This window comes from Mya arenaria, chromosome 13 (genome assembly GCF_026914265.1).
Source record: "Mya arenaria isolate MELC-2E11 chromosome 13, ASM2691426v1".
In the NCBI taxonomy this organism is placed as follows: Eukaryota; Metazoa; Mollusca; class Bivalvia; order Myida; family Myidae; genus Mya; species Mya arenaria.
This window is the reverse complement of record NC_069134.1, coordinates 61,582,608-61,594,895: the sequence shown is the minus strand read 5'-3', so window position 1 is coordinate 61,594,895 and position 12,288 is coordinate 61,582,608. Positions and strand designations below refer to the sequence as shown.

Sequence of the window (12,288 nt, the reverse complement as noted above, 5' to 3'; positions counted from 1 at the left end):
TTCAACTTTTTAGGCTCATAAATAATGATGGACTTCGTTCGCTGTACGTACCATACAATCCGATTAGCTACATAAATAATACCAATATTGAAGAGCTTATTGAAAACAAAATACAAGTACCTGTAGGTGTTTTGTTTTCCATCGTATACACTTGTATTTGATAGTTGATACACCTGTGTCTGCCCATCCGTTCAAATAATTTGAACATATAAAACTTTAGTTGTCAAACCGGGTTGTGTTTATTTATTGACAATTGGAATCCCGATTGATAATCATGTTCGTGTTTGGCTGTTTTTTAAAGGCATAAAAATAGACAGTTCGTGATGAGATTTGAATCGAAGTTTGCCTCTAACCGTATATTTTGTGTCATCGATAATGCATTCGATATATTTATCATTTTGTCGGAACTTTATAGTTATTTCAGCTTGAGTAAAAAAACACAGCAAATAAAAACAAATGAAAGAAAAAAGCGCTAATGTATTTCCTAAAGGGAATATCTGTTACCATTGGAAACTCCCTAACCAGTTGAAGCAAGGTTGTATGCAGATAGTTTATATAGATTGTGAAACCAGCTATAGTCGGAAAATTCTCAATAGCCTCGCCTCGAAAGGAATTGTTGTACGTGCTTTGTGACGAGGTGTTGACTGGATTGACGCATGCAAGGCGATTTTAACATTTGAGTTTCTATAATGATTTTCAGCTTTGTGCTTTGTCGAGTTTTGCAGGACCAAGATCAGCAGCCAACTGCAAAGCACGAGCTGGTAAAGACCCGTCCCCCCCCCACACACACACTCACGAAAAAAATGAAAACAAATACAAATAAAATAAAGATGCATCATTTATATTGCAATTAAAATGGAGGGAGCGCATATCAAAAGTTACGCACCCCCCCCCCCCCCCCCGAAATTACGATCCTGAAGCCGCCCCTGGCCAGTATATTTCCTACATTGCATATGTCCGTTTCGAGTTTAAAGCAAAGAATGGTTACACAAGAGTTTTGTTCGAACCCGTTTGAATGTTTGCAGCCGCATTCCCTACATGGCATCAGTAATTTATCGCTCAATCCTGGGCTGTATTCAATATTGGTCTTAACTGGATATAAGAACGATGTAGCTAACCGGATTTATTGTTATTAATTACTGATCAATAGAGTTAATGACGTATGACTATAAAATTTACTTAAGATGTATATTGAATACCACCCCACATCTATTTCAATACATTTGGGTACAACCATAATTATATCAGCGCATTCATAACTACATTCAAGGCCAAGAATGATGTGGTTATGGTTACATCCTTTTCCAAAACAGGATGGGTATAGAAAGGTGTTTCATATTATTGTTTAATAAGCGTTATGCAAGAACATACTTGTCATTATTGGGGAATGGCATTTAAGTTATCTTTTGTATAAATCTTATAAGTGTTAAATAGTACACATTAAAGCACGCACTTCAAATATAAAAAACGGACTAGGGTCTGCGCCAATTTCGTTGATAGCGTCGGGTAACCCGATCCAAAAGTACTTTTAAGCGTGATTAATAAATGCGTTATCTAAGGCTGATGCAGGACGCCAAGACGACGTAATTTAGTGTCAATAAATATTGCAGTAAGGGTTTTAGAACAGGACAGAATGCTGCAAAAGAGGGACAATTATGTCGATTATCAATATTAAAAAGACACAAAATGGAAGGAATTGAGTTTAATTGCAGTAATATTAGGTTTCAACTGCCCACTATGTAAATTATGAACGCTCTTATAATCCCGTTATTGGCTTTAATCATAACGATACCTTCGAAAGTCTTTGGTATTTAATTCCAAGAATTCAAAAGGCTGGTCTATATAAGGACAAGAAGGAAATGGCTTCCATAACTCTTTCACAGAAACCACAGCAGTGATTTTTCTTCCTCATTATTTTATTAAACTTACATTTCATATGAATACCAATTATTTCTAGCATTTCTTGCCTCTCTGTAAGTACTTTAGAGTTTTTCCTGTTTAGTTCATTTAAAGATGCACTCTTACTTCTTAATAAGATTTACCACAAGTAATAAAAGTGTTTTAATACTCCAAAAAGAATGAATAACTGTCGAAAACAATGGTTCATATGAAGGATACCGAGTTTAATTTGAAAGAAATGTGCGTAAAACACGGTATTTCTACTTTATGAGACTATAGTAGATCACAGTAAATCTTTTAGCATTCACCAATCATTTAATATTTTTGCGTTTTCTGCTATTAAATCATGACATGGTTATAAACTTGTTGTCAGTAGCTCATATTTTCCATTAATGTATGATTTAGTAAGTTGTTAAAAGTTTATCAGTCTAAATTTATGTTTGTTGGACATATGTATGAATTGATTTTGAATAAGAGTGTCACTTTAAATCATTCACGATATTGTTGCTCTGCATTTGACCTGCGTAGGCGTTTAAAACGCCTTTGTGGCCATGAAGTTCAACGAACCGAAACATAAATTGAATCGCTGTTTACAAGAAAGAGATGTGCCTTGTCAACGTGCAATTTTTTTGAGGGGGAAACAAGTTTCAAATCAACATATTTATGAAACATATCGGTTTCAAAAACTGATCACATTGCGAAGGGTGTGTTTCTTCTTCCCTTACATGTGACTGTCAATATATGATGAAAACAAAGTACGAAGTCTTCATAAAGTATTCAATAGCTTTTATTAATAAACATAGCAGTTGAACAAAACATGTGAACAATATAGTTTGAATAGTTCTCAATAAGTATGACGGTAAATTGCACGCAAATACATAATTAAATATCAAATTACATGCTCTTTTTACGCCGTCTTTGACATCAGCATCAACAATATCTGTTTATTTGTGATATTAGAATGACAACGAATTTACATGCACGTCATTACTTCAAAGGAAAAGTATAAGAAAATAAAAACAAAATTTGTATAATAAATTTTACAAAGACGATGAAATAATGTATCCAATTATTCGTGTGATATCTTTACAGTGTAGTACAATTGTAACCTTCACTGGCTGCCTCTATTAAAACTATATCACATGTTATCAGCATGTCGGCATGTAGTAACATGCCTTTAATCTCTTATTACCCTGTAATGATTGTTATACATTGTCGGTAGTGTCCCGTACTTTACTTCATCACTTAAAACCACGTGTGTTTAAGTGTGACTCATATGACTTCCCGCTTATCCGCTCACTGTTTTAAGTCATATTGTTATCTGTCATATGGTTACACGGTTCACATATGACCAGTAACCCTTACTGCAAAAGGCACATGGTTAATCACTTGACTGGATGGTATATGAGTTTGGTCATATCATGTTCCAAATGTCACCAAAATTCTTGATCTCCTTAAGCGCATTTGAAACTAAATGCACAACCTTAGGATCTACTATGGGCAGTTCAGGCTGCAGTGTTTCACAAAGTGTCTGAAAGGGCGTTGCATCCCAAAACGGATGAGTCCATGAATGAATAATGACACTATTATGTTCTCTTGCATGCATCACCTAGCCCCATCGGGCGGGGCTTAGATAGAACGGCGCGCGGTGCGAAGTACCATGCTTTTTGCTCGCCACGCCCACTGGACAGTGCCTCTTTATAGCATACGTCTGGAATCCGAGTAATCGAGCTTCGGGTAGTCCATGGTTTTGTATGGTGTTTATGGAATGGGATTGGCTTCCCTGAAAGAAAATATGAAAGGTGATGGTTAGCACATCGTTGTGACATTGATATTGGTACACAATATATTTATGGTATCCCATTTTTCTTATTATTACAAGCCTTGTTTCCCAATCCTTTGAAGACCCACACGTAGTGGTTCAATATCATTCATATTATATATTCTATAAATATAAAGGCCAATTGAAAAGTTATCAACCTACCATTATTTACTTAGATGAAGCACGTTTACAGTCAACCGAAGTTGTCCGCAGTTGTCTCTGTCTGTTCATCAATCTGGCTGTGCTCATCAGATGAGCTGGTCACCAGTACACAGTAGAAGTCAACGGATTTACTGTCACTCTTTGACTTGCTCTGTTTGGCCAGATTCTGAAGCGTGCTTTCTTCAACGTTAATAACTCGGATGCCATTCTCCCAGCAGTATGCTTCAATCAGTTTTTGCTGGATATGGGCGGAGATGTTTTTGCACTGCTCTTCAGGTATCGCACATAGGGTAACCACCTCGGGGGTCCTGAAATAACAAGAATGGAAGATTGTAAGTTGATACAAGAGCCGAAACATTTCCAAGTATAAAATAAAACCACAGGACAGACAACAAAATAAAGTTAGAATTCTAGCACGAATAAACCCGTATTATATTCGAGAAGTACGCTTTTCTTTCCTGGCACATACCAAGTGATTATGTAATTTAAAAAATGTACTCACTGTTCGAGGATGCGTGCACACGGGAACACACCCTGAACAAGCCTATCTTCTTTCAGGGCTTGGTAAAGGCTGTCCTCTATTTCCTGCATACCTTCGTCACAAGACCTGTAATAACAGATACATAAACCATGAGAATATCTGAGTCGGCTAGTACAAATATTCGATTAGTCTGCACTAGTTTACATTATCATTGTGCATTGCTATGCGAGGTATGTGGGTTTAAGCGCGATCATCTCCATGCGATTATGCATTCCCAGAATATGGAACACATTTTAAATCGACTTTAACATTTTGTTCTGAATATTAAGCATATTTATAACGCAATTATCACAATTATCAATACTTATTAACCCCGAACTTTCCAGAAAGTTTAACATGCTTTCAGCGTTTCAAACAAAAGCTAAACTAAATACAAAAACAGAAACAAAATATCAAATACTTACATTTCACTATCACTTGAATCGCACACTGAATCTACAGAAGTATTCCTTGCATAATATTTCATGATTAATCCTTTTCCACTATATCTTTCTACGTTGTCTGTATGAACAATATCGTTCGACTATTTAATAATAGCGAAAACGAGCCGCTTTTATACGACTGATCTAGTTCTACCGCAAGGCGAGCGCTGATTGGTCGATCGATGTAAACAGTCAGGCGCTGAGTCTTCCTTGGTGTGTCTCGCGCTAAGCGTACTTTGAACTGATTTACGAAGGCAGTTGACCTCCGCAACGTTCTCTTCTTCGAAGCTTTATCTTTGTTTTGCTTACCAAATATTACAGTTAAATCCTTAAAAACTTGCATATATACTTCAACATTAATGATCGTGTTATGACTGCGTGAAATGCAACTTATTGTTTTCTTTGAAACAGGTCTCTTAATTAACATTTGATAAGATATAATTGACACATACTAAGTTAATTCGATTGAAGCCAATGAGTGGAAAATTTATGTTTTAATCACGTCAGTGACATGTTGATTTGGCCAGGACCGTTGCAGTAAACAATATTGTCAAGCTAAGAGGGTTTTGTTTGTTTTATCTTTTACTTTTGCGTTTTGGGATATTATAAAGGACAGGAAAGTTTACAACACGGATGTAAGCTATGCTACATTTATCAAAATACCTTATTATTTAATACTAGTAGCCGTTATCTTAACCAGGACGTCGTTAAAGATGGGGAAGCTCCGAGGGGCCAGGGAGGGGGCCGGGGGTGACAAAGGTCCTTATCTTCTTTGTTATTTCATAGTCTTGCTTTGCAGCGAGGTGTTCATTGTCTCTTGCAGGCTAGGCAAACGCAAACGTTTCTTTTTTCATGGAGGTGTTCGGCGAGGACAAGAGTCAACGCCCAGGCGCTCTCCCAGATTTTTAGTTGCGTCTGACTCTTGCAAGATTGTTTTACTTTTCATGGTGGTGTTCAGAGTGCGAGAGTTAACGCCCAAGCGCTCTCCCAGATTTTTTATTTCTGCCTCTGTCTCTTGTAAGCTAGTTTTACTTTCCATGGTGGTGTTCTGAGAGGACGAGAGTCAACGCCCAGGCGGTCTTCCAGGTTAGTTCTGCCTCTGTCTCTTGCAAACAAGTTTTACTTCCCATGGAGGTGTTTAGAGTACGGGACAGTCAACGCCCAAGCGCTCTCCCAGAGTTTGTGGTCCTGCCTCCGTCTCTTGCAATCTAGTTTAATTTTCATGGAGGCGTTTGAGTGCGGGTGTCAACGCCCAGGCGGTCTTCCAGTTTTTTTAGTTCTTGCTTGCTCTGCATGCATACAAAGACGGCAATACAATACGATCCATATTTAGCAACGTATTGATTCGTGCAGTTATAGACATTGGTTTTAAGCTAGAGCATATACAGTTTGACACCTGTGACAGTTTTGTCTTTAACCCATTGTGACTCTTCATATCTGACGTAGTTTTAAGGTTTAGTTTTTAACTTCAATTTCTAATGTTAATCTAGGCAGCCAGTATACCTTTAAAGGAACGCACTCAACCCATTAAGAAAAGCTCAGTATATGGTATGGAGGAGATCGGGTGATTAAATTATCGGTGTATAGGGTGGCACCTTCAAAATCGTGAGTGTACCTCAATGGTAGGTCTACATTTGACATGGAGTTGTGCACATAGTTTATTGCGGTGATTCAACCTATGGGGTGAATGAATTCCCCGTGCTTTACAGGAGCTTTGCGTTGGCTAGTATTGGTCATTTCAAAGTTCACCATCTTGACGGGAGGTTGTATCATAAAAAGAGTTAAATATTATCGTCTGCTCTGATAATTCTTGCCTGTGGTCAGTTTGCTTGGATTCTGAATATTTTGCATGCGAATGTCACGGACATTCTGACCATGGGGTTGTTGAATTGTTTAAGAGGGACATCTTTCAGTCGAACCCCTTTCTCACGAGACCGTAGGTCGACTGGGATGCTTTTAGGCAATAGCGACTCAACGGACTAACATATAATAGCTTACTTTTAAAGAATATTTAAAATTAAAAATAACAAGGTTTTCTTTGTAAAAAGAAACACCATGAGTAGATTTGTCCATGCACACTATCTACTATGTGTTGCGGAAATAAAAAATAAAAAACAGTGTAAAATACGGAAAACTTTCCGGTTTCCATATTTTATGTTTAAATCGTATTTTAGACATTAAAAAATTTGTTTAACATCCAAATGCTGCGATTAGACATACAGTCTTGCATACAAATGCTGCAATTCGACCTCCAGTCTTAAGTGCAAATAATGCCATTCGACCTTTAGTCTTACATTCAGATGTTGCCATTCGACCTCTAGTCTTACATGGAAATGCTGATATTCGACCTTCAGTCTGACACGGAAATGCTGCCATTCGATCCTCAGTCTGACATGGAAATGCTGCCATTCGATCCCCAGTTTGACATGGAAATGCTGCCATTCGATCCTCAGTCTGACATGGAAATGCTGCCATCCGATCCCCAGTCTGACATGTAAATGCTGCCATTCGATCCCCGGTCTAACATGGAAATGCTGCCATTCGATCCCCAGTCTGACATAGAAATGCTGCCATTCGATCCCCAGTTTGACATGGAAATGCTTCCATTCGATCCCCAGTCTGACATAGAAATGCTGCCATTCGATCCCCAGTCTGACATGGAAATGCTGCCATTCGACCTCCAGTCTTACATCGAAATGCTGCCATTCGACCTATAAATGCTGCCGTTCGACCTTCAGTCCTACATGGAAATGCTTTGTCATGTACACTATTCTAAGTTATAATTTATAAGCGATCATATCATTCCAAAAAGTAATACATGACGTTCTTCGACCTCCAGTCTTAAGTGCAAATAATGCCATTCGACCTTTAGTCTTACATTCAGATGTTGCCATTCGACCTCTAGTCTTACATGGAAATGCTGATATTCGACCTTCAGTCTGACACGGAAATGCTGCCATTCGATCCTCAGTCTGACATGGAAATGCTGCCATTCGATCCCCAGTCTGACATGGAAATGCTGCCATTCGATCCCCAGTCTGACATGTAAATGCTGCCATTCGATCCCCAGTCTAACATGGAAATGCTGCCATTCGATCCCCAGTCTGACATAGAAATGCTGCCATTCGATCCCCAGTCTGACATGGAAATGCTGCCATTCGACCTCCAGTCTTACATCGAAATGCTGCCATTCGACCTATAAATGCTGCCGTTCGACCTTCAGTCCTACATGGAAATGCTTTGTCATGTACACTATTCTAAGTTATAATTTATGAGCGATCATATCATTCCAAAAAGTAATACATGACGTTCTTGGCCAGTTTTCATTAAATATTTCACCAGTCATTTTCTTACATGTTCATAGTCCAATTATAAATAATGAAAATTGATTTTAACATAAAGGTATGTACTTATAATCAAATCAATGAAATATTTCAAATATTATTTAGTCATAATATCAAATAACGCTTTACAAGTTAGAAAAATACCCTGCTTTGTACCGGTTAGCAAATTTGATGTACATTGTATGAAGAAATTTACTGAAGCTATGTAAATTTGTAGTTCATAATAGTTTATAAGTATTTTAATGTCGAACATTTTGGTATTTCCTCTTTTTAGTTTCCCCATGTCGTTTGACATTATTCGAATTTCATTAATATGTTAATCATAGAAGGGAAGATATTGTATAATCATTTCAAAGTGACGCTGCATTCACGATGCATTTGTCATATCAGTGTGACTTTCATTTTCAGTTTGGGAATGGTAAATTGAAGTTGCAACTGAATGTAGCCGATACTGAATGATCATACTGTAGTTTATTGTCATAGGTCATTGGCATGTGGTACGAACTGGTTTAATAGCGATATTCTCCTCTTATCTTAATGCTATTACCCACAGTGGTTTGAATGGAATGAACTCCTGCTTTGGTGTCATACGAGGCGTAAAATTTAGTGACATTTAACCTAATATTTTGAAAAAAAAATCCTGCAGATTTATCAAATGGGTCAATTATTATTTTTTCTAACGATCTAGCAAAAAAACTATGAATAACTGTGGTTTAACAATGTTAGATAATCTCGGAATGCCTAAGTATCTGACAGATATCTGTCGCGGTATTTTTGGGGCGTAACCTTTTGACTTGCGTCCCTTCCTCCAAACCGGAATCCTTTGGTGTAAAGTGTTGGCAGGGGTGGTGGGGATTATCCCCGAAGAATCTTTTAACATGTCTAGTCTAGTCCGAAATAGGAGATTTTGGGCGTATTGTACAGTTCAAATAAAAAGTAAACTAGGACGATTTAAGGTGGGTCGGGGGGGGGGGGGGGGGCGCCCCCGCAGGGCTGCTCGTTAGTGTTTGTTCATGTAAAAAGAAATTTAAGTAAATAATATGGCTAAATAAAATAAGACACTTTAGCCTGTATACTTTTTAATATGTTTTGAGAAAATAGGACCAACTGCTTTAAACTTGAATTTCTATCAGTTGACCAATCCGGCTGGACACTCATTATAAGTTCAATGTTCTTTGTCGTGGGGACATTCATGAGTTTACATATTAAATATATTTGTAGAATTTAATTCGGTTTATGAATGTATTTATAATTATAGCAACTTGTTTTGACTTTAAGAACGCTATTTGCGTTATGTAATTTTTGTCGGTTTCAGATTTTAAACCCCATTGATATATACGTTTTTGGAACAAACATACGTGTATTGGAAGAATTCGGTCGCGGTAGAACTGTAGATATGGGACGATCGACTTTGTACTCGCATAAACACGACCATCAAAACAGTTCCTCATTTAAAAACATTATCAAGATGACAAAGCTAAGCTAACCCGGTTTACGAATTACGAAAGAAAATGAGTCAAACAAACAAAACAGACTAAAAACTAGGTCATTATTATTATGATGCAAACAACCTTAGAATTGACAATATCAGTTACAGTATATGTATACTGAAATAGGTAAGACGCAACTCAAGGAAAATTTGGTACGCAAATCTCGTATGAACTTAATCTTACCCTTAATTCATGTACCAAGTACCGAGTACGTAACTCGTATGGACTTTATGTTAACCCTCAGGCGCGTAGCTGCCTGTACGCGAATACGCGGCTGAATTCACATGATTCTGACTAAAAAAATCCAAAAAATCAGCCAAAGTTGCAGTATGCGTACTTGACTACATGCTCCTAAAATTGTCCATTTTCCAGTCTTAAATTAGGCACCTCAGAACGCATAGAATGCACCAGATTGCACCTTGGTTTTCAATTTTTCCGAGGGAACATGCCCCTGAACACCCTGAGCACACATGAACAAAGGGCTGGCTATGCCCCTGACCCTAAATTCATGTATCAACTACGTAGCTCACCGCTTTGATTGAACAAGAAGGAAACTAAATAAATAAATGGACGATAGGTAGGACCTGGTACGAGCTAACAGCGATGAATCGGATATGTACTAAGGCTTAGTTCACTGCTAGGTTGATCAAGGACAGTTTAAATAATCTGTACCTATGAATGACTAACAAAGTATCGGAATAACTTCGGCGTCTCATTCAATGTTTGACTAAATACTGGTTTGTTGTATTATGAGGTTTAAATGTCGCAGTAAGTGCAGTTTCCTTTATAGTGGTTTATGGTGACTTTGCAATAAGTCGAATACAAGAGACGAATTAAATGAGGGAATTTAAAATATACATTGTGCATTGTCTGTCCGCGCTGTCAACCTACATCATCGCTCTGACCATCTTAAAATAATTTAAGGACGGATGCATCATCACCATGCACGCCATGATCACCATAAACAGCACCATATTAAGCAGCATATCAGGGGCGGGCCTAGGGGTTGAACCTAAGGGGGCGTAAGCTTTCGACTTGCGCCCTTCCCTCAGACCCGAAATTTATTAAACTTAAAGTGTTGGCAGGGGTATGTGATGGATACTCCCCAAAGAAAATTTTAACAATTTCTAGTCCAATATGGTGCATCTTGTGCGTATCTTAATACTTTTTTCATCGATATTTTAATTGTTTAATTTAAAGTGTTGGCATGGGGGGGGGGATTGGTACTCCCCCAGACAAAAAATAACAATTTCTTTTCCGAAATGGTGCATCTTGTGCGTATTTTATTACTTTTTACATTGATATTGTAATTAAAAGTAAAACGTAATCTTGAACGTTCTTAGGGGAGAGGGCGCCGGCTGCCCCCCCCCCCCCCTCCTCCTCCCTGCTGGAGCCGCTAGTGCATATCTTCGCTTACATAAATGTATTCGTTGTTACTGAAAAGCTTTCGTCTTCTTTGTTGTGTTGTTGTTATTGTTTTTTTAAGTGTCCATGTGCGTATGCTTTCCAATCGTACTTGATATCACCCTGTTATTTGTCTCAGAAGAAACGTGACTGCCCAGAACTAGTGCACCACATTTCTCAAGCAATTTGTTTGAGTTCCAGATCAAAACATGTGCTAGAAGATTTATGACGCTTCTGTTATCGCTCTGATTATCCGCCAAATAATTGTCTAATTGTCTTAAAGACCATCTGTAAACCAGGGCAGACGATTGCGTTAAGTTGTTTGTTATAAAACTCGCACTAAAAAGTTTGATGCAAACAATATAATTATATCTCTTTATTTGTATGCATTTTTATGTTGAGCCCATTTGAATTAATGATTAAAACAATAAAGCACATGATTTAGTTATAGACAAAAATTATTAACCTGTATAAATGTTTTTTTTTTAATTTTTAGCTACGTGACCACACATTTTTCAGTTAAAGAAGCGCCAAAATATCGCTGATATTAATTTATCTGTACTTGAATAATATGGGTTTTTTATCATTAGCAATGTAGTCACACATTCTTCAGTTAAAACAGCGCCAAAATATCGCTGATATTTATTTATCTGTATATAAATAATATGTTTTGTTTTTTGTTTAAATCATTAAAGTGAAAAGAGATTAACATCATAATGCATTTAAATAATAATGAACCTTTTTGGCATCGAGCTATATTCCGTGCCTTTAAGAAAGAAGTCACAAATATTTGTGATGTGAAGAATCTTAAATATGTTCGTGCAGCTAATATTTCTGTTTATTTCAACTCTGCACAAACAATTAAATAAGATCAGATACTCATCGTGCAGATTAAATGATAAAGTTGAACAAGCCATATTTACCACTAGGTTTCACGTAAACATGACGTCATTATTTTCCTTAAACCGATATAATCGATAGCATCTAAGCTGCTTTTTCCTTAAAAGATATTATCGAAGAAAACTATAACCTAACAGCTTACTCTTGACTCTTTCTCTTGCTGTGAAAGATACTAATCTAATAGTTATAATTGTTTCGCAAAGTGTTGCTAATTGCATGAAAAAAAACACAACAACATCGTGAACGTTCAGATCATGCATTCGTTTTTCGGGGAAAAATTCATAAACAAGGATTCATGTTTTAA

The 12,288-nt window shown here is 37.3% G+C and overlaps 1 protein-coding gene across 1 annotated transcript; it reads right to left on the bottom strand.

The window, feature by feature from the left end:
* Nucleotides 1-2,668: 2,668 nt before the first annotated feature.
* Nucleotides 2,669-4,943, bottom strand: LOC128214171 (uncharacterized). The gene is made up of 4 exons (XM_052920510.1): nt 4,829-4,943; nt 4,386-4,490; nt 3,884-4,191; nt 2,669-3,682 (listed from the first exon to the last, which is right to left on the bottom strand). Exons 1-3 carry the CDS (start codon nt 4,888-4,890, stop codon nt 3,915-3,917), a joined length of 444 nt encoding a protein of 147 aa, XP_052776470.1. The 5' UTR covers nt 4,891-4,943; the 3' UTR covers nt 2,669-3,682; nt 3,884-3,914.
* Between the last annotated feature and the right edge of the window lie 7,345 nt (nt 4,944-12,288).